The sequence below is a fragment of the Mytilus californianus genome, unplaced genomic scaffold (assembly GCF_021869535.1).
Source record: "Mytilus californianus isolate M0D057914Y unplaced genomic scaffold, xbMytCali1.0.p SCAF_17, whole genome shotgun sequence".
NCBI lineage: Eukaryota > Metazoa > Mollusca > Bivalvia > Mytilida > Mytilidae > Mytilus > Mytilus californianus.
The window spans coordinates 7,053,556-7,077,155 of NW_026262659.1; the positions used below are offsets into that span (position 1 = coordinate 7,053,556).

At 32.0% G+C, this 23,600-nt stretch overlaps 1 protein-coding gene across 3 annotated transcripts in view; it reads left to right on the plus strand.

Moving 5' to 3' along the window:
* Nucleotides 1-3,501: 3,501 nt before the first annotated feature.
* Nucleotides 3,502-23,600, plus strand: part of LOC127726311 (transcriptional regulator ATRX-like) — a 64,048-nt gene continuing 43,949 nt past the window's right edge. For all 3 annotated transcript variants that reach the window (XM_052233625.1, XM_052233627.1, XM_052233628.1), the window contains exons 1-14: nucleotides 3,502-3,628; nucleotides 9,360-9,379; nucleotides 10,240-10,373; nucleotides 11,715-11,798; nucleotides 12,242-12,354; nucleotides 13,578-13,758; nucleotides 14,730-16,433; nucleotides 17,204-17,464; nucleotides 18,182-18,276; nucleotides 19,533-19,626; nucleotides 20,607-20,787; nucleotides 21,216-21,456; nucleotides 21,782-21,979; nucleotides 22,796-22,949. In XM_052233625.1, coding sequence (XP_052089585.1) covers nucleotides 9,360-9,379; nucleotides 10,240-10,373; nucleotides 11,715-11,798; nucleotides 12,242-12,354; nucleotides 13,578-13,758; nucleotides 14,730-16,433; nucleotides 17,204-17,464; nucleotides 18,182-18,276; nucleotides 19,533-19,626; nucleotides 20,607-20,787; nucleotides 21,216-21,456; nucleotides 21,782-21,979; nucleotides 22,796-22,949 — 3,460 coding nt within the window. In that variant the 5' untranslated portion in view covers nucleotides 3,502-3,628. The remainder of the gene's footprint in view (nucleotides 3,629-9,359; nucleotides 9,380-10,239; nucleotides 10,374-11,714; nucleotides 11,799-12,241; nucleotides 12,355-13,577; nucleotides 13,759-14,729; nucleotides 16,434-17,203; nucleotides 17,465-18,181; nucleotides 18,277-19,532; nucleotides 19,627-20,606; nucleotides 20,788-21,215; nucleotides 21,457-21,781; nucleotides 21,980-22,795; nucleotides 22,950-23,600) is intronic.

The following is a 23,600-nucleotide window of genomic DNA, read 5'->3' on the forward strand; positions in this document are numbered from 1 at the left end:
GGATATTAATAATCCTTATTTATGTGTATTTGTATATCTGTATACAGTTTGCATGCTTGGATTTCTACTTATCACGAAAACAACTAACAAAGAGACAAATGACACATGGTATCGATATAAAAGTACTCGCGGTTACTGAAAGCAAGTATACTTGCTTCACTCTAGTTGATACCCGAATTGCATAAGTGTCACTGCTGAGAACAACGTTGCATCGCTTGGTCAGACAAATGATCATCGGAGCCAACATTTTTTAAAATTGTCCATCGAATCGTAGCATTTCCATCTGCGTATCGTCTATCATCTGACAGTAGAAGTCGCAAAAACCACAACTTCACATATAGACAAATGTAAGCTACAAGAGATACTTACATGGGAAAACTGACTCGGAAGTTTTTCCCAAGTGAACCATATTTGTCTATGAAAGGACTTCAGGGTGGACGATAATGTAAACAGCTATTACGTCCTTTAACAATGAGCAAAACCTATGTCGTATAGTCAGCTATGAATTATAAAAGGCCCCGACATGACAAAATGTGAAACAATTCAAACAAGAAAACCAACGACATGATTTAAGCCAAACAACACTAAACGAAAAACAAACACGACAGACGATAACTGTAAAGCGACTGTTTATAGTTAGGTTAAAAGCGGATTTTTGGCTAAATTTTGACATTGCTTACTATTTCCTTATTCAATTCTGAAAAGTGACAGGACGACTTGAGGGATTGTGTAGAGCGATTTTTTACAACGTCATGGTGATTCTTAAATTAACATAATGTATAGAAATCGCATGTATTAAAAATTCAGAAATATTTTTTGTTATTTGTGTCGTTGGGTTGTCCGCCACGTTTCCTTCTACCAATTTATTAAAGAAAGCTTCGGTTGGAAAATATGTAATACAAAAATTTTACAAAAATAGATCTATAACAGGAGAAACCGCTATAAGAGAGACAACTCTTGCATTTTATATAGTACTGAGTTTGTTGCTCAATAACCATTTAAATCAAAAACTATCAAATATAAACTATTGAATCAAGTGGCTAATTCGAGGGGGGGGGCGTAGAGAGCGTATGCATCCCTTTTGATTGAAAAATATATAATTTTTTATCATAAAATCGTCCCATAAAAGGTATTTCATCCCATTGAACAAACTTGTCAAGCAAGTAAATCAAACTACAACGTGTTACTGTATAATATGTCTAAAGTAGATTAGATGATGGTGAAACAAATGATATGTTTGAAGAAAATTAGAATCTAACAATTTACTCTTTAAAACAAAAAGCTTGCAAACTAGTTCGTTTCTATTAAAAATCAGTAAGACAAAAAAGATGTCACAAATCATTGAGTCTTACACTGCGTCGTTGCGTCTTATTTTCTGATATATTGACACTAACATGATAAGATCCCTATCCATTTTATTTACGAAACTTCTTTCATGTAGGAGGGACATATGATGCTCATATATTATGTTTTGTTTAAAAACTCATTTGTTTGCTGTATTTTTAGATTTCTGATTATTTCTCAGTCTTTACTATATAACACTTACACCCCCATCTATAATCTTTACAATCTTCAATTGTTTATTGTTAAAAAAACTATTTATACATTTTCACTTCACGTTAACGTTGTTGTATGTAATATGCATTTCCAGATACGATGTCGAATTCCGTCCTGATTACATATAAATGTTTCCTTCCCTATAAGTAACACGTATCTTTTTCTCATTTCATTATTTCACACGAATAAAGAAAACTTCAATTATTTTATAAATATATGACCTTCGTCTTTATAAAACTAATTTTTGTGTTAAAACTTAGACACACTAAAGATAGTGAATGAACATCAGAGGTTCGCTGAAATAACAAGACAGATACAACAAACACGTTTACAAATTTTAGACAAGATTTTTTTTTCAATTTAAAGAAATGAAATTGCGTATTGCGAAAAAATAAGTAACTATGAAAAAATAAGGCTATATATATAATTTATCGGTTGTGGTATTCCGTGGTAACCTTGACCCCAGGTTTATCCGCTTGAAGGTCGATCGGAGGAGGGACCATATATTTTATATATATATTCTTATTATTTAACGATAATCCACCGGTAGTAGCTTAGATATTGTAAATATTATAAATGCACATTAAATTACTAAAATTCTCACTATAATATTTGTTCCCGCATTGACTTGATTTAGGTTCGTCCAAATGCTGATTTTTTTCTGTTCTGCTCCAGTTAGAAAATATCTTGACTGATTAAATAGTAAAGGTTTAACTGGTAATGTGTTTATATGACCTATCATTATTGGTGACGGTCTGTGGCTGCACATCGGCCAAGCTAGTTTGCCTTGGACAATTACTAGGAGATTATGAAAATCATTGCGCAACAATTCCGAGTTTAATATGTTAATTTGCAATCATATGCAAATAAAATAACGTATAAGTTATCAGTTTGGAAATTTATCGGCACTTTTAATTTTCTTTTGAATAATTGAAGTGTGGCTATGGGATTAAAAAATATGCAGATATTCCTTTTCCTGAAATCTGGGTCAATAATTAAGCCGGCACATATTTTCCTCCGTAAAAAAGGTAAACAAAAATGGTGAAGTTCACACATCAGTGTTATTTGAAATGAGTTACAAACATCTCATTTAACATTTTACAAGCATTTCATTTAGCTTGTTACTAACATTATAACTGCTCACTTAAGATTTATGGTAAATTATTTTAAATTTGGTATAAATATATATGTATAAACCGGGTGAATTGAGTTTGGGGCAAATATTATTTTCTGGCGAGTGATGATTTAATGTTAGTGATGAGCGAGGCTGGTTACAGTGGTGCATGGAAAACGTATGATACCTCTACACCAAGCACGTGACAAAAAATGATTTAGTTGAGTTTATTCGTTTGATAAAAAGAGACACAGAGCGTTTATTTTCTCAGTCTAGGGAAGATAACTCGAGCGGATAATAAAACAAAATAATTTTGTTATCACATGCCTCAATGTTTCAGTACTGTACGCTGAGATTATATTAAATAAACGTCACTGAAGAACGATCAACAGAACGGATATTTTCGCCGTGAAAAAATGAATTTTTATTGGCATACGGATATGAGTTACATTTAATGGCGGCCCTTCGGTAATATTTTGAGGAACTTTTTATTTGACGTCTACTCGATTCAATGTTTGTATAATGTCGTTCACAGAATTAAATCAAACGTCAAATCACATTGCTTTATGGATGCAAATAGTTAGAGTATTCATTAATCTGTAGGAATGTGCGTTACTTTTTCCGTCAAAAAGTGAGGAATTGCGTGACAAAATGAAGAAACGTCACTTTTGAAAAACGTTTACTTTCGACGTCCTAAGGATTGAAAAACGTCATGGGTACCGATTTTTCATTGACCTTGAAAATATGACCTTGACCTTGTATTTATGCAAATTATATGCAAATGAGTTATGTGACGTCATGCATAAATTATGCTAATTAGGTGGCCAAAACGAGGCTGTCACGTGACTTCTACGTCCTTTCCGTTTGCCGCCATTTGTACAGAAAAGAATAATAAATCGTTATGGAATAGCATTTATAATCTAATATTTTTTAACATAACAGTATAGATCTGGAACGGTAAGTTTTGCTGAAACATATTAACCAAAGTAGATATTTTGTACTCCGCGGGTTTTCCGAATGTATATTAATTCTTATCGTATGCTAACCGGTGCATGCGCAAATTTTGTCGATAACATTATTTCCTGTTATCGGTGGTCGCTCTTTGTTTAATATGTATAATAGTCATTGAAATGATAAATAAACTAAGAAATATATAGAAATTACAAAATTGACAAAGTCTGTATTCATTTTGAAGCTTCTTTGGAACTTATTAAAAAACGAAAGATCAAATCAAAATCGTTCCACCCAGTCAAAATTTCTGGTGCTGCATAGAAAAAGATTTCTGCCTTTATAAATTCTACTAAAATAAGCAATATTCACTTACAAATAAAATAAAAGATATTCATCTTTTACATTATGCAAATGTAAGCTGAACAGGCACTTGATACTGAGTCTAAGAGAACCAACTGCAAAAAGGGGGGAAGGAATGACATAATTTTATTTCAGAGACATTTTCTTTTTGGGCTGTCCTCTTAATCATTCAATAATTGAGGGATATGTAGAAGATGACATCATTGCAGCTGATTTTTTCCCTCTCAAACTATAGTTTCTTATTTGTTTTGTATATTTAGAATTTTATGATTTCACTTTAAGGTCTGCAATGTTGTGTTGTCTGCATTTTCATTAAAAAAAACCTGAATGGAAAAAATCTAACTTTTAGGCTAACATTTGATATAATTTATCAGGTTTTGATGAATAGATCATAAGATATAACAGTCAAATCTGTGTCCTGTGACATCGTGACACTCAAATCTGTGGTTCTATGTCCAGCCTCAAATTTGTTGCCTTTCCTCAGATCTGTGTCCCCTGATGGCATGAAAATTAAATGTGTTTGTTCTTTTTTATTCAAATCTCTGTTCTGTTTATAAAGTAGGTTTTTAGTAATGAGACCTATTAACTTAGGACAGGCACATATAGAATGCAGCGGGGTTAATGCCCTCATCCCTACCATCCATAATCTTGAGACTTGTGTAATGTTGCAAACTGTAGAAATTAGTTGAAAAGGGGCTTGCCTGACTCGTCAGATCGACACAAAGCACCAAAAAATGAAAATTCAACAATCAAAAATGTAGACAAAAGTCACAAATCTTTTCAATGGCCGTAACTGATGTTAATTTAATTTGAATATGAAATCTTTGACAACAAAAATATTTCCTTGAAGAAATTTGATAACTATGACATCACCATAGGACAGTGTATAATTTGTTTTTAAAAGACACAGATTTGAGAATAGAAAGGACATAGATTTGTGATGCCTATGACGCAATATGGAATAGGACACAGATTTAAGACTCAACATAGGTTTGAGGCTTACATATAATAAAATTTGCAGGTAAAATTACTGTCAAATTATGGCAATATGATAAAAGAATAAGTTTCATTATGGACCTTATCATTATTCACCTGCCATTACTGGACATCACAGACGTTTGTTGTAAATGCTGTCAGTTGACTTCACAAGAGAAAATATCTTGACACCATTTAAAGAAACGTGATTGTTATAATGTCAAAAGTTTAAGTGTCACAGATAGCTAAATAACAATAATATGAGGCAGGCATTACCTGTGAAAGGGGACGAAGTCTATATAAATTTTTTTTTTTAATTCAAACATATATATTTTAAGTTCTAAATCTGTTAAAAAAGAAACGGAAATACCGTAACGTTTCCGATTTTGGTCCTGTTGTTAGGGATTTTAGTTGTGACGTTATTTTAGTTATGACGTCATATTCAATGTAAACAAAGAAACGCTATCATCAGGTAACGTTTTTTCATATCAAAGAATAATTAGAAATGAAATTGTTATTGTGTTCCTTCGTATATTTTACTGGACTGATAAATATATATTTCACTCAAAGTCTCATGACAAACGAGACCAGAAGAAGGAAGTAGATTTCTGCGCAAATGCGGGACTTAAAAAAAGTTACAAAAAAAAAGTTAACAATTTTGAGTTCATTAGTACAATGAAAATTTCGGGAAATTTTCCCGATTTTTTTTTTTTTTTTTTTTATTGATTTTTCTACTGTAATATTGGGCATCACCAAAATGGAAGTGAAAAGAATTGAAAGGTAGAAAAATTTCCCTTTTAGAATCATAGTTTTAAAATTATCCCTGAAAAGAGTAAAGCAGGCTTGATAAGAAATTATATGCGAGGTCAAATCAGAAAAACTTTCACATAACCTTTCTCACATGAAGTACTGTTACACTTGCTATTTTTTTTCTTTATCTGAAAGATTTTTGTAGTTTACAATATACTTCGGCATACATGCACATTTGTAAGTATGGACGTCTTTGTCTGGATCTCTAACTACAAAATTCATGTGTACATGTTTCTGATTCTCCGAAACCCCTAAGTTTAATTAAACTTTCTCAGAATCTTAACCATGCATTTGCACATCTTAATTGTTTATTGATTTTGATTATTATTGGTTGTTTCCCTTTGCTAATCAAGGTCTTTGCCATTGCTTTTTTCAGAGAATTATCCTAATCCCTTCAACTACCACACCCTCAACAAACCAATTTAATGCCTACAGTACCATTCCATACATTGAAAAGTAGAAAAATTTCCCTTTCAGAACCCATAGTTTTAATAGTTATCCCTGCATAAAGTTAATTAAACTTGTCTGTTTAAGCTAGGATTTTGATGCTTTAGTCATTTTTTGCGAACTTTTTTGGGTAGTACCTTAACATAATAGCACTAAGGTAGTTATTGACGAGCGGTGGCAAAGTCACTGGGCTTGATAAGAAATTCTGATGCTGCACAAATCAGAAAATCTCTCTAGACTCTGAATCTTATCCAGTTTGTATCTTTAACTCCTCATTAACCACTTTTTGGAACTGGTGGGTTTTTCTCTGTGTCTTAACCATATAATGCCATTCAGACATTGTGACATCTCATGATTTTTAATTTCCCTTTGGGCTATTCCTGGAGAAAATTTTTGGGAGTGTTGGACACCACATGATATTTTTTCTGTCATGACTGTGGGTAATAGGGGTGGAAAAAAGTAAAATCACAAAAATACTGAACTCCGAGGAAAATTCAATCGGAAAGTCCCTAATCACATAGCAAAATCAAATGACAAAACACATCAAACGAATGGACAACAACTGTCATATTCCTAACTTGGTACAGGCATTTTCAAATGTAGAAAATGGTGGATTGAACCTGGTTTTATAGCGCTAAACCTCTATGCAATTATGTTACAAGTGGAAATAAAAATTATGGGTGGTGGGGTAATGCGGGTATAAACAAAATGTTGTTAACATTATGTTTGTTGAACATTGTACTCTTAGTATCGTAATCATTGATAATGATTCTTAGAGGCTATAATGTGATTTAAATCAAAAGGATTGTGTCAACCTTCACCAAAATTGCTTGTACATGTACATCCATTTTTGGCCATTTTGGGATGTAAATCTTAATGCTTTATTATAAGAAAAGTTACATGTCAGTGTCTTCCCTAGAAAATTTTTCATGCATGGTGGGTCAATGGTGAATTTGCAACGCGGCACGCGATGCTTCTTTTTCCAGAATTAGTTACACTACATAATTTATATGTTTAAAGCCATATACCAATCTAATTGTTTTATTATAGGTACAGCAATTCATATAAGTCATGGAACTTTAAAGTATTTATTACAGATGAGAGGAATTAATGAAAGACTTTATAAACAATAATAAAAATAATCCAGTCTGCAATAGTTATTTACAAATTAATGCCATGTACACATTATTTTGTTGATATCTTCCTCTGTTTCAACTTTCCAAAGGTCACCACACATTTTTCAAAATCAAAATCTTCCTCCTTTGGTCCTTCAATTGATAAATGCATTAAGCAATTCAGCACTTTTTGGCATAGTCTTTTTCTCAAAGGTGTTTTAACTCTGTTTAAGCATGAAAAACACCTTTCACAATCAGCTGTTGAAACTGGCAAAAGAAGACCAATTGCTGCATACTTAGACAGACAAGGATACAAAGTTCAAAGACTGGAAACTTTGTTCATTGTCTGCCTATATATATAGCTAAATGTCATGGCTTTACATTCTTTCACTGTCACACAAGTGAGAGGTTTAGCTAGCTATAAAACCAGGTTCAATCCACCATTTTCTACATAAGAAAATGCCTGTACCAAGTCAGGAATATGACAGTTGTTATCCATTCGTTTGATGTGTTTGTTTTTTTGATTTTGTCATTTGATTGGGGACTTTCCTTTTTGAATTTTCCTCGGAGTTCAGTATTTTTGTGATTTTACTTTTCACTAACAGTGTCCTCAGTTTGCTGATAGAATGGTTTCAGCATCAACAGCAAGTTGTTAAATAAAACTTTGAATGTCATCATTGCTTCACAGAGATTTTACAGGAAACAATAAAACAAAGTTTATTTGCGTTAATAACAGAAGTCGTCAATGAAGAATACCTGACATACGGACATACAGATGACATTGTTTGGAAGCTAAGCTGACATTTTATTTCATGACAATTTGTAACTATTTTTTTTTAATACATCCCTGTCCGATTTATTCATAACGCTTCATAATTGTTAAAATCCTATCTTGCCGAAGTGAAAGAAATTTAGCCCCACTTGGGTAAAAAACGGCAAATGAGTCCGCTACACTTAAGCTTCATGTGACCCATTGAAATAAAAATAGAACAACACAAGTTTATTAAAAACAATATTTCCGTAAATAACTACATATGTTTTGAAAGTTTTTCTATCAAATCTTAAATATTTCATGAGACACGTCTTGTTCTCGGCCCGGTGGCGGTGATGTGTTTTCTTTGATATAATCAATCAACCGCGACTAATCTATAAATAACTGATTGTTGTGACCAATCAAAAAATAATTCATCGATGTAAATATAGCTGATGAAAAACCTGCGAAACTTTATTAAAACAAAAGTTTTGTCCATTCTCGGTAAATTACGTTAGTTTTATTTTATAATACCGGAGACTATACCAAATTTTAAATTTCTACTTTTTAATGATCACAGTAAAATAACGAGAAAATAACGATGTCAAACACCCGTTTTAAAGGTGAAATTTATACTGGAAAAGAAACTTTTTATTAAGCACAGAAAGATATGCATTGGAGATTAATCTGACTATTTATTTATCAGCTAACTGGCAACTTCTATCATGTAACCAAAGTTTTGATATATAACCAACTAATCAAGAAGGTTGTAAAATCCCGGCACGCACGACGTGATGCATCCAATGATCAGTCGGATGAGTTTAAAACACATGTGGAGTGTTGTCACTTGTCACTTCACTTTCAAAATATCGATAATAAATATTTTACACAGTTATAATTTTCACACATAGCGGGATGCATTGCGGCAATGATCGAAACATGGCGGTCAAAATTTATGCGTAGCGGTACCACAATGCTTGAATAGCCTAGGGAAAACACTGCATGTAGACAAGGTCTCCTTCATTTTCTCACATGTTTATGCATCGATTTGAAACACTTAGGCTTTTCATCTGGTACATCGTGTACATGTTGAAATAATGGACTTAATATTTGAGGCCAAATACTCCTTTTATAATTTAAAGTTTTCATCTGGTACATGTTGAAATAATGGACTTAATATTTGAGGCCAAATACTCCTTTCATAATTTAAAGTAGCTAGTCAGCATTAAATATTGTTGAAGCAAATAAAAATTAATTTATGTTATGTTCTTTATTTCAGATGTCATCTTCAAGAAGAAGGTACGTACTAAATAAAAGTTAGAATATAGATTATATAAAAGGCTATGAATGAACAGCAACTAATCTTAAAAGTGTATTTGGGAGATGATTTGTTCAACCAAAAAATGTAGGTCTTCTACATGTATATATGCTAAAAGTGTACACATATAAACTAAATGATGTATATGTATCTGATCAATACTAATCTGTAAACAAATACACCAGTAGTATGTAAAATATTGACTTCTGATTGATACATATAAATGTATATGTACATGTATGGACCGGTTCTAAAAAAATGGAATTAGGCCAGCAGGACATTTATTGAATCTCTTTAGACTTTGTACAATGTTGTAACTACAGTATTAAAAGCCGATCAAGGACAATGAATTTGGTCACAAGCCCTTAAAAATCATTATTTTGTCTTTTTGAAATGCTTAATATTGTTCTTACCTAGTTCATAGTTGAAAGTTTCATTATCTGACAGTGCATCATTTGAAGTGTGGAACATCAGCACAGTTACATTTTTGTGATACTCTAAATATTGTCATGACAAACTAAATAATTTATTTCTAAAATTATTTCCATGCAAGCCAGGTTCATTGTAAACATGAGAGACATTTTCAAAGAGATTGACCAATGTCTAGTATTTATAGTTATAAACCTGTTGGGTGAATGTTATGTATCTGCTCTTATACATTTTTGGTTCCAGTCAATTGATAATTACAAATATAAATAGATATTCTGTTTCAAAACATTTTTTGAAATTTGATTGTGTAAAATAATTCTTTTGCATTGAAATGTTAAACAAATATCTTAATTGTGATTATGAAATGTCAATTAATGCCATGCTACAAAGTTGAGCATTGTGATGATTTTAGAAAACCACTGGTAACAAGAAAAGTGTTATCAGATGAAGAAGATGATATAACCAGTACAAATGACGAGGACAGTCGTATGACCAATGGAGACAGCCAAAATAAAGATGAAGATATTCCAGAGGACCTTCCTGAAGGTAGATTGTTATGAAAATCATTTATATCATGTTCTTTGTAGCACACAGAAAAGAATCATCAGGAGATCTAAAATAAAGAGCTGCACCATGAGCGCATGATACGCCTGTAGCCCTTTCAGCTCGAAAGTTCCATAACTCCCCAATGTCATATCAGAAATTTATCCAAAAAAAAACGAAAGGGAGCTAACTTCAGTAGATATAAACAAGCCTACAAAGTTTCATGAAAACTGCTCAAAGCATTTTTTAGTAATTGTCCGAAAACTGGAAAATCCACCCTTTTTATATGCCCGCTTATGGGACGTATTTATGGTATACCGTTATCCGTCTGTCTGTCCGTCCGTCGTCAACATGTCGGACATAACCTCAAAAATGTTTTAACCAATTAGCATAAAAATCTGGTGAATTGTTTATATCTATTGACGTGAGCTCCCTTTCGTTTTTTATAAATTTCAGATTTTATGTTTCCGAGTTATGAGGTTTTATTCATTAAAAAAAGGGGGATTTTCCTGTTTTCGGAAAATAACTCCAAAATGCTTTCACCTATTTGCAAGAAATTGTGGTGATTTGTTTATATTTATTGACATGAGCTCCCTTTCCATTTTCATAAATTTTAGATTTTACGTTTCTGAGTTATGTGGTATTATTCATTAAAAAAAGGGGCAGTTTTCGGACAATTACTCCAAAATGCGTTAAGCAGTTCTCATGAAACTTTAGTGAATTTGTTTATATCTATTGATGTCAGCTCCCTTTCAAATTTTATAAATTTTAGATTTTACGTTTCGGAGTTGTGGTGTTTTTATTTATTAAAAAAGGGGGGATTTTCCAGTTTTCGGACAATACCTCAAAAATGCTTTCAGCAGTTCTCATGAAACTATGGTGAATTGTTTAAATCTATTGACAAAAGCTCCATTTCGATTTTCATAAATTTCTGATATGACATTGAGAAGTGATTGAACTTTATTCTTTGAAAATGCGACGGGCGTATCATGCGCTCATGGCACAGCTGTTTATTTATGAATAATGTCCCAATACTCAAATCTTAATTATTTTTTTTTTAAATTGATAGGTAACTGATGTCAATATATAAAAACAATTCACCAAAGTTTCATGAAAATTGTTCAAAACCTTTTTTAGAGTTATAGTCAGAAAACTGGAACATCTGTAAAGTTTAAAAACAGAAAATGCTCTGCGTGTCTCAAGTAGAGATATTGTGCAGTTTATTGCAGGTTGGATTTTTTTCAACAAAAATTTCTTTATTGTATGTTTTAATATGATGAAATATTGACATTTTTATATTCAATACTTTGGCCATTTCTTGTAAAGGTTTATTGTCCTACGCAGGTACAGTTGTAGTAGAACCAGAACCAGTGGAAGAGAGTGCCTTTAAAGGTCCAGAATTCCCATCAAGCAAAAAGAAAGTCTTAGGTTTGTTAATCTGTTCTGTCCAAATTTAATCATGATCACACGATCACAACTTAATAAAGATATGTTTTTGTCAGATTTAGAAATTGAAAGAAAACCAAATATAAAAAAACTGCAATTTTAAGCTATAAAGTTGATTACAATTATATTACATACATTTAAAAGGAACCCTGAAAAATGAAAGTTCATATCGGATAGTTTAACCTCCATGATACAGACAGATTTTACATGAATTTTAACTAAGTTAGACAACTTATACTTACATATTATAACCCTTACAAATTATTGTATTGTTTGAAATTTTTAATGTTCTGGTTGTCTTTAATTCATTAGTGAAAAAAAAATTCAGTCTATATTTTCCTTACTATACAGTTGTTGCTCCTTACACAAGAAATGTATACTCTAATATTCTTCTGCCTTTAACATATTCATTATTCCTGTTACAGAGGCTACTGGGTATTTAGCCACAGTAAACTGTTCAGCTTGTGGAGATCAGATCAACACAAGTAAAAAAGGAGATGCAAGACGTCACCCAGAACTCAGTGTGCTTATATGTAAGGTAAGAGATATGTGTTCCTTTTAAGAACACGCAACATTATACATGTTCTGATCTGTAAGCCAGGTAAGAGAATTGTGTTTCGTTAACAACTCGCAACAGTTATTAACAGGCAACATTACACATGTTCTGATCAATATGCCAGGAAAGAGACATGCATTGTGTTTTATTAAGAACATGCAAAATAAGTCATGTTCTAATGTTTCTGTGGAGAAGGTGTAAGAAATCTGGAAGCCATGATCTCTGACCTCAGTGAGCTTAACAGTAATGTAATAGACTTGTCTTGTGTTAAGAACTCACAAATGCTTGAGAGTCAAATAAAATCTGTTAACCTGCAAAACTAATGCCTTCCATTGGGTAGTTCATTAAAGTCAATAGCACAATGGGAAGATTTTTAATGATTTCATTGTTAAGGTTACTCTAATAATTAACTCAATCCTGATTCTCATATCCAGATACTGTAAATTCAGAAATTATTGCGTGCATTTATTATTGCGACTTTGTCATTTTAGACTAAAATGCGATTTCAATTTTTGCGATATTGAGAAAAGTTCTGTTTAATTCATATAAAAAATTTCAAAATGCGAGTTTAAATTATTGCGATTATAACCCTGTCGCATTTTTCGCAATAATAAAAACATCGCAATAATTTCTGAATTTACAGTATCAAATTTTTTATGGTTTATACTGTTGATTTATTATTATTGAATGTTGTCAAGTCAATTTTAACCCCCCTTTCAAAGTTATGGATATTTATACATTATTAAAACACATTGTTAAAAATTCAATCTGACAATGGCTAAAGTCATTATTGACATATTACAGGACCAAATGTACGTTAAATAACAGAACCTATGCGAGAATCGATTAAAAAATCTTTTTGTTGTTGTAAATAGATATAAGAAGTTGTGGTATGAGTGCCAATGAGACACTCTCCATCCAAGTCAATGTGTAAAATTTAATCCATTATAGGTCAAAGTACGGCCTTCAACACGGAGCCTTGGCTCACACCGAACAGCAAGCTATAAAGGGCCCCATAATGACTAGTGTAAAACAATTCAAACAGGAAAACCAACGGTCTAATCTATATAAAAAAATGAGAAATGCTTATGAAGCATGAATATTTATTTACTTGAATTATAATAGTCAATACCCAATACCTGAATCAGTGAAATTTGAATCTTTAGAGAGTTGAAGGAATTTATATATTGGTTTTTTTTTTACAGAGATGTTACAAGTTCCATACAAGTGGTGTAATAAAACAAGATGAAGATGGACTTGATGAATATTGCCGCTGGTGTAGTGAAGGTGGCAATTTGTTTGGTTGTGATTATTGTCATAATGCATTTTGTCAAGCTTGTATCAAACGAAATCTTGGACGTGCTGAATTTTCAAAAGTTAAGGATGGTAAGTATTGTATGTTATCTATACAAAAACTGCTTTGCATTTATGATCTATAATACAACTTATAATGGTGATCTTAGAATAAGTCATTTGGACTCTGGTTGATATATTCTCACTGGCAATCATACAACATAGCCTTACTTTATACTGATCCATAAAAATATATTAGGGACACAGGGAAGACCCTTTGAAATCTCAACCAGGGGTTGGTTGTCCAATACTTTTGTTCACTGAAACCGTAAGTGATATAATTGCCTCTATAAGTGATCAGAGATAGAAATAAAAGTTGTGCAAATCCTGTTTCTTTTTTGCTTGTTAATTGTCAGCATAGGCAGATCCAGGGGGCCCGGGGCCCCCCCTTTTTGTGGGAAAAATTTGGTTGATTATATAGGGAATCACTGAAGCATGACTGGAGCGGGCCCCCTCTGAGGGCAGTCAGTGGGCCCCCTTATGAAAATTTCTGGATCCGCCACTGGTCAGGTATATTGAATAGGGCTGAAAATTTAATAGAATAAAAGAAAAGAATTTCCAGCACCTACATTTTATATACAAACCATCACATTCATTCAAGATATTGGCTATTCCAGATATGAAAAAAATCAGAAATATTGATTGGTGCTTAGGTATAGCTGATAAAATGCTAAGTTAACTTGTTATGGAAAGAGATTTTGTTTACTAAAATAGCTCTATTAAACCTCTTGAAAAGAACTATCACTTATATAAAATTGTTGTTTTATAGAGTATATCTATTTATAACAAACAAAAAACCATTAATGAGGGCATTAAGAAGATTCAAAGAGGGCATTAAAAATCACAAGTTAAAAAATTTAAACATATATACGGCCAAGGGGGGAAAGGGAAAAAAATAGTCCACAAAACATTAAACAGAAGACATCCCTGGGTAAGAGAGTCTATGTCAGTACTACAGTGCCCTTAACTACAAAAACTAAATCATTATTACACTTATTTTGTAGCGGATAAATTCAAATGTTATGTGTGCGATCCTGCACCACTTGCTGCCATGGTAGAACAATGTAATTCTGTGCTAGATATGATTAACAAAGAATATGAAAAGCTCAACGAATCATTAAAGAAGAAAAAAGACGCTGAGAAACAAAAATCAAGTAGTAAATCAGACAGTAAAGATAAAACAAAAGAAGAGGATAAAAGTAAGGCAACAACAAATAAATCACTGGTTATAAAATTTCCAGGTATGGGACCAAAAACATCAACACCAAAGTCTAAAGAGACTTCAGTAAGTACATCAGGCATGGTTAAAATTCCATCGACCAATTCTCTATCAGCACCAGGTATGATTAAATACCCTGCTATCAATCCATCTACTTCATGGACTTCAAAATCTGCCAACTTTGTAAGACAGGCTGTTAATCCAAAACAGACTCTAGCACCACTTCAATCAATGTATAATAATACAGCAAAACAGAACATCATCTTCGTAGAACCAACCAAGGGTTCTGCTAAACAGCTGGTATACGTCCAGCCTAAACCTCACAATGTACCCATGATGAGTTCTGTTCCTCCTAGTCAGCAGGCTAGAAATCCATTGAACTGGACCAACGTAACGGCTAAAAATGTACCATTTATCACTGACCAGCTGATGCAGTCAACTAATGAATTACTCAGCTTGTTAAAATCTGTCAGAATTAATGTACAGGGTTCTAGCAATGCTTTATCTAATATTGCCTTCGAGGGAAGAATGACTGCTATAACTTGTATGAAAAGTGGAGTGGATTTATTTCTTGGACAGTTATCGAGTATTGTTGGAACTGACATTGTACAGACCAATGCATCTAAAATGCTAGCTCCTGCAGTCCCATCTCAGACATCACAAACTGCTGGAGTTAAATTAACTGGAGGTAACAGCTCATTGATAAGTACATCAGAAAAAGATTTGATTGTGTTAGATTCAGACGAAAGCAGAATGGAAGTGGAAGAAATAACTGATAGTGACAAGGGCAATAACTCTGAAAAAGATACAGCAAGTTGTGATATAATAAGTATTGATAGTAAAGATGTTAAAGACAAATCAAATGATATAGACAAAAATGAGAAAAAAGAGGAATCTTTAACAAATGGAGATAAGAATGTTGAAATGATATCAGAAGACAAAACCTCTGATCAATCCAAAGAATCAGAGGACTCTAAAAAATCTAAATCAGATGAAACCAAGTCTGATGTCCCTCAAAAGTCAGAAAAGAAAAATGACAAAGAATCTGACTATGAGTCATCAACGGAAGCTGAAAATGATGCAGCACATCTAGAATTACTGCAGGAATTACAGGAACTTTCAGGTGCTGTAGAGGAGAATAAGGAAGAGGAAAAATCGAAGGATAAAAAAGAGGGCAAGCAAAAAAATGAAAAGAAGGAAGGTGAAAAATCGAAGGACAAAAAAGAGGGTAAGCAAAAAAAGGAAGAGGAAAAATCCAAGGATAAAAAAGAGGGCAAGCAAAAAAAGGAAGAGGAAAAATCTAGGGTAAAAAAAGAGAGCATTGAAAAGAATGGGAAAATGGAAGATGACAAATCCATTAATAAGAATGAAAGTAGTGATGATGATTCAAGCAGTGGTAGTGAAAGTGATGATGAAGATTCTGATAATTCTAAAGATTCAGATTTTAATGTTAAATCAGAAAGGAGAACGAGAAGATCGGACAAGAAAGGTAATAATGTACTTACATCTTAGATATGTATGTATAAAGTATGCTTTTCAAAAAAAAAAAATTGCTACAGTCGAAAACATTTTGGATTCAGTTTTTTTTTTTTTTTTTGTAAATAAAGGCGTGCAAGCCAATCAATGCAACCAATGGTTGATCAAGTGCATGGAATTTTGTCACAAAACATGAAAGTGATTATCCCATACTTAGATACGAGTTCAGTTAACTCAACTGACGGAGTATTCCTTGAAGTGTGGAACGTCGGCAAACTCATTAATGCATTGACTGGAACTTTACTTTTGCTATATAAAAAAAACCTGTTTTTTGCATCCTGATTATGGCTTAATAACTTACAATGGAGTTGGATTGCATAAAATATGTGTACACTTCTGTCATGTGTCCCCAAGTTGTTCTTTTGTATGTAAACAATGTGGTTTTGTCTAATTTTTGCTTTAAAACTTTATTTTTATCTGCTTAAATATTATTTTGACAAAGTAAATCATATTTGCTGCAAAGCAGGTTAAACATAAGAAACAATTTTTCTGAGTGATGAACTAGTTTACCTGTAGGCAATCTTACAACCAAATATCAATAAACCCAAGAGATCCAAAGGATTGTCCAAATGTAAAGGGTAAGAGTATAAATCAAATTACAGACAAAAACATAAAAAATTTCAAACAAATAAATTTGAATTGTGCATGGTGTAAAATATACCTTAACTTTCAAAATGTGTGTTAGGAATTCACATAAAGCCATGTTTCTATTTATATTTATAGCGGCAGAGAAAAAGAAATTCCAGGACCTTAGGAATAAAAGAAAGGAAAGGGAAAGATCTGCAAAGAAAAAGGCAAAAAAAGATAAAAGGAGAAAAGGATCTGATGAATCTGACTTTAATGATGAACTTGAAGATGAAATCGAAAAGTTGGAAAAAGACCCTGTGATAAAGAAAGAAAAAGGAAAAAAAGAAAAAGATGACAAAGGAAAGTCTAAAAAGGAAAAAAAGACAGAAAAAAAGAAAGATGAAAAATCTATAAAAGGTAAAATTGTTAGTCTGTGTCCGTAGAATTTTTTATAGACTGAGATTAATTATAAAAACAGGGTTCTCTCTCAGGATTTTTGAAGTTGAGTCCCATTTTAAGCCATGACGAGTCCAACAGTGAGGAAAAAAAATGTATTGCTATATAATTTATTATTTCACTCTCCATGACAAAATACAGCAAGGAAATGCCATCAAATTTAGATTTTTTTTAAAACATTTACTATTAAATGATGAAATATGTGCTCAGTTGATAAAACATTTTACAATCTTGATGCATCTTTGAACTCACCAGTTTTGAAAATGATTAGTCCAGACAGATTTTCATGAGTCTAGAATGAACTTGCCTCAGTGAGAACTCTGGAAAACGAACATGAATGGGTTAAAAAAAAAGTCTGAAATCAAATATATCAACCAAGCTCATAATTTAGTACATGTAAGTTATATACCAATCAAGCTTATAATTTGATAGTACATGTATGTTATAACATGTCATCAAAGATACCAACCCGGTTTATAATTAAGAACCTGGTTTATAATTAAGAACTTGCATGTTTAAATATGCACCCCATCAAAGATACATATCAAGCTTATAATCTGAAATCTCTAACAGAGAACAGAACAGTTGGAATTAACAAAAAAGTCTTATAATAATAAACTCTTTATAAATAACACGGTTAAAGTTATAATTTTGTCATTTCCACACATATTTTATCAGAAAAGAAGAAAGGCACAGATTTAGATGATTTGAGTTCAACAGAGGAAGATAATGTTGAGGAAGATGAGGAGGAGGAGGACAAGGAAAATGAAGAGGTAAGAATTTGAAGAGATTCACACATATTGGTCCAGATCATATTGTAGATATTTGAATGTTTAGGTCTAGATCATATTGTAGATATTTGAATGTTAATGTCCAGATCATATTGTAGATATTTAAACATTTAGGTCTAGATCATATTGTAGATATTTGATTGTTTAGGTCCAGATCATATTGTAGATATTTGTTTGTTTAGGTCTAGATCATATTGTAGATATTTGATTGTTTAGGTCCAGATCATATTGTAGATTTTTAAACATTTAGGTCTAGATCATATTGTAGATATTTGATTGTTTAGGTCCAGATCATATTGTAGATATTTGATTGTTTAGGTCCAGATCATATTGTAGATATTTAAACATTTAGGTCTAGATCATATTGTAGATATTTGATTGTTTAGGTCCAGATCATATTGTAGATATTTGAACATTTAGATCCAGATCATATTGTAGATATTTGATTGTTTAGATCTAGATCATATTGTAGATATTTGATTGTTTAGGTCCAGATCATATTGTAGATATTTGATTGTTTAGGTCCAGATCATATTGTAGATATTTGTTTGTTTAGGTCTAGATCATATTGTAGATATTTGATTGTTTAGGTCCAGATCATATTGTAGATTTTTAAACATTTAGGTCTAGATCATATTGTAGATATTTGATTGTTTAGGTCCAGATCATATTGTAGATATTTAAACATTTAGGTCTAGATCATATTGTAGATATTTGATTGTTTAGGTCCAGATCATATTGTAGATATTTGAACATTTAGATCCAGATCATATTGTAGATATTTGATTGTTTAGATCTAGATCATATTGTAGATATTTGATTGTTTAGATCCAGATTATATTATTGATATTGAAACATTTAAATTCAGATCATATGGTAGCAATAAAGGCTTATAAGTTTAGACTCCAGGTCAAAATGAAGTAATATAGACATCAAGGTCAAGATGATATTGTAAAAATTTAGATATTTAGTATAAATAAAAGAAGATGTGGTGAATACGTTAAAGAGAAGGTAAACCAAGGACACATAGAGGTCATCATACATCTTCAACAATCTCTAAACTGCCAAGAATATAAAAAAAGTTTTGTGAATATATTAAATCAGACTTACAAAGATGTGAAAATAGAAAACCACTGAAGGTGTTCGTGACGTTGGACAGACAAATGTGTGGTAAAATCTCTTCTCTGATTCATCTTTAATGCCTTGTCTTAATGTAACTGTGTATTTGTATGTTTAAGGTCCCTATGGATGCAGATGATGATGATGCTACAGAAGATCTCAGTGGTGCTGAAAATGAAGATGAAGACGTAGTGGATGACAGTAGTGACTCGGGTAAAAACTAATTGCAGCAAAAAAAAATATCTACATACCGAAATCAGGCTTATATAGTCCGCAGTTTTATTCTCCAAAATTGAACCTGCCAGACAGGGGTGCTGACTATAGAGTACAATGTACCAGTGCAAACTATACAAGGCCGTCTACGGTACTGTGATATAAATGGGACCAGTAATAATTGAAGAAAGTCATCAGATATGAAAATAGACTTGCCCCTCTCAGTTCTAGAAAAATTAAAGATATGCACTATCTTCATCCTTAAAAAGTGAAAGAATTATCCTATTTTAGTGTACTATTCTCATTGAAAATTTTGTTTTTTAATTTCCAATTATGATGCACAGAAAGAAGTTGTGAGGAATATAATGATGTAAACAACAGTTAAGTAAGGATTTTAAAAAAAAAACTCTATTCATGCAAAAATATTTTACCGTAGGCTTGGTTTATATTTTCTGTATTTTTAATTCTTTATACAAATTTTCTCTATTCTGTATATTTAAGCACCCATTATTCTCCCTTCTTCCTTTTTTTTTTTGCACATTTTTCTTTATTCTTTTTATTTTTTTGTGCACATTTTCTCTATTCTGTAGCATATACACACCATAAGCTAATTATAAGGACTGGAACATTGACCAGTAGATTCATTATATTCGTCCCATTATGTTGAGATATTAAAATCAAAACAAAAACATACAATATGTACATGTATCAATGGAGGAAAAACTGTTTTGTTCTAATCTTTATTGTTATATTTTTATTTGTACACTAATGAAATACTAAAAAAGTAAATGAAAGTACACATGTTTTTTTCATGTATTTAACCCTATGCAATAACTACCTTAGTCCTATCATGTTAAGCTGCTATCCAAGAAAGGTTGGTTGTCTTAGCTGGCAAAAGTGATGAAAGCCCTCAAAATCCCAGCTTAAACACTGGTGATACAGTAAAATAAAGCTTACTAAATAATACTATTTGTTATTAGAAATAGTTCTGTCACCAAGGAAAAAGAAAAAAGGTGATAAAAAGAAAGGAAAGACAGAATCAGGCAGTAACACAGAGGAAGAAGAAGTAATTCCACCAAAGAAAAAGAGATTGAGGAGTAGTCTTTTGGATGCTAAATTATCTGACAGCGAATCAGATTTTCAACCTCTCAATAAAAAACAGTAAGTTGAATTCTTATCTATCAGATTTTTCAATAAAGGATAATTGTCTCATCTCCAAAAGAAAAGAAAGTCTGATTTGACTGATAATAAATACGATTTCAGCCTCGGAGATTGGTCTCTTGGAAATTGGAGTTTTAAGGATCAATCTAAAATCTCTTCTGCAGATTTTTGAAAAATCATAAACCTAAAGTTGCTATTATTGATCTAAACAAACACACATTTTAATATTGAACACAAATAAAAGTAGATTTTCACAGTAAATTTATATCCGATTTGGGATATTTCCCCCCAAACATGTTATATCCCATTTTGTGATTAGTCCCATCCTGTCAAGTTCTAAAAAAAATTAACCCCTCAGTTGCTGGGCAGAACAGTGAAGACAACTCTTGATATTATGTGTGTTGATTGTTAACATTGTTTATCTGTAGAAAGAAGAGGAAGGCAAGCTCTTCGGAAGACAAATCAGATAACAGTTCTGATTCTGACCAAAAATTCATTGCTCTGGGGAAAAAGGGAAAAGGGAAAAACAAGAAAAACCAGAAAAAGAAAGATGGTACAGGAAAGAAGAGAAAACGGATAAAGAAAGTAGATTCATCTGACGAAGGTGGTGATGACTCTGCGAATGAAACAGAAGCTGAGAGTGATGAATTGGAGGAGATGAAAAATAAGGTTGGTCAGCTTTTCTAAATGATTGGTTTTTGTTTAAGAAAATAAGGCCCATGATCCCCTATTTTCATTTGATATTTTGGAAATATTTATGAAAAGCAATTATCTCATTGAATTTTAACCAATTCTATTGTTTAATGTTTTTTGAATAAGGAAAATTTAAGATTCCCCTATATAATCCATATAAGATAACAGATTTCGTTAATTACAATGTATTTTAAAGAAAAAACAAGATCTGTGACCCCCAGTTTTTATATTGAAATTGGAAAGAAATTTATTGTCGAACATTAAGACACACAAGCTACCTTAACATAAATTACTTTTGTAGAAAAAAAGAAAAAGGAAAAAGAAAGGAGAGGAAGACTCTGAGGAAGACCAGGATGAAGACGATGATGGATCACCAAGTAAAGCTAAGAGAAAGGATATCAGGAAGTTAATGTCTAACAAAAAACTCAAGGACTCTACCAAGGCTGCTTCTAGGGCTGAAGAGGAAAGGAGAGCTAGGATAACTGAAAAACAGAAAAAGGTAAGTCTGTTGGTGTCAATTTACTTATAAGGTGTAATACCACCAAATCATAGTACGTCACATCCGGTTGCATACGAAAAAGGGTCGAAAAAAAATATTCCCTTGAATTTGACAGTTGTAGAAAATTAATCCTTCATTTCATTGGAGTAAAAAATTTCTGAGTCATAAACTTATATCTTGGGTGTTTCAAAGCACCATTATTTTTTTATTTGGTGTTTCTATAGAATATTTTGGAACCTTGAGGTTCCATGGTTACTAAAGCTTGTACACAGGAAAAAAGGGGTGAAAATTTGATTGGTTAACTTCCAGTGATGGTTATTTTCTTATATGCAATGAAATGTTATGTGAAATTTTGTCTATAGTACTGGACAGGATAAAACTTTACTCATGCTGAGTATTTCTTTATTTGAAACAAATTTTTTTGGAAAGTGAAAATTTAACAAAGACTAATAGGGGAAAATCAGTGGTGGTATTACACCTACAAATAAGCACACGGAAGAATAAAAATACAGAATTATAGTTTGTAAAGGTACATTAAGTAATTCTCAACTGAAAATTATACTGTAAATTCAGAAATTTTTGCATGCATTTATTTTTGTGATTTTTAAAAAATGGACATAAGTACGAGAATAGTTATTGGGATTACAGAAAATTCTGCATAAAGATAATGCTATTATCTTTTAAAATGCATGTTTTGCAAAACCATTCTGGTCACATTTTTCCCAATAATATAAACATTGTTAAACTTATGCATTTACAGTAGTACTGTAAAAATATATTACATGTGTTATTGACACAAACTTTTATTATTTGCAGTATAACAACATAATCCAGGAAGTAGATGAGTCTTCACCAACCAAATGTCCCATCACCAAACAGCTGATTTTAGAGAGAGAGGAAGAAACAAACGAACCTATACTAGAAGTAGACCAAGACCTTGTGGCTAAACTGAAACCACATCAGGTGGAAGGTAATGAAATAAAGTCTAGAATTAAAGGGCAAGAAGATACCAAGGGGGATATCAAAAATGTTTCTGGAAGAAAGACTGCCAATTCAATGGCCAAAAGAAAAAAGTCAAAGATTACAAATAACAGTCAACAAAACCTTACACAGAAAACTAAAGACTGAGAAAAACAGGGGTGAAATCATGTTTTTAGAAAGAGTATGGATTCCCTACTCCTAGGGGCACCTGTTATGTTCCTCATAGTAAAGTTAAATCTGGTGATAGGTCACATTTGGTTATGTAACTAACAAGGAAGAGTTAAAATAATTATTTAAGTATTCAGTGGTCATATTGTATGGCTCATTCAATTGTAACTAATCAATAGCAATTTTAATTTCTGGAACAAAAACACTTCATATAAAAAAAATTCGTAAGGGTTCCGCGGAACCCAGTGTCTCGCCTACTTTTTGCTGTTAATCACAGGCTCAGCAAAAATGAGGAAAAAAATTAATAAAAATATTCCTCTCTATACTATCTTTTGATTGTAAGTAGCTTCTGTCCAAGTTTGGTAAAAATCCAGGATAGTTTATGAATCTAATAAATGTTTTAAAAACTTAAACTGCAGACTGTATGTAATGTTAACTGGAAGAAAAACTAAGTCCATTTATAAGTAAAATA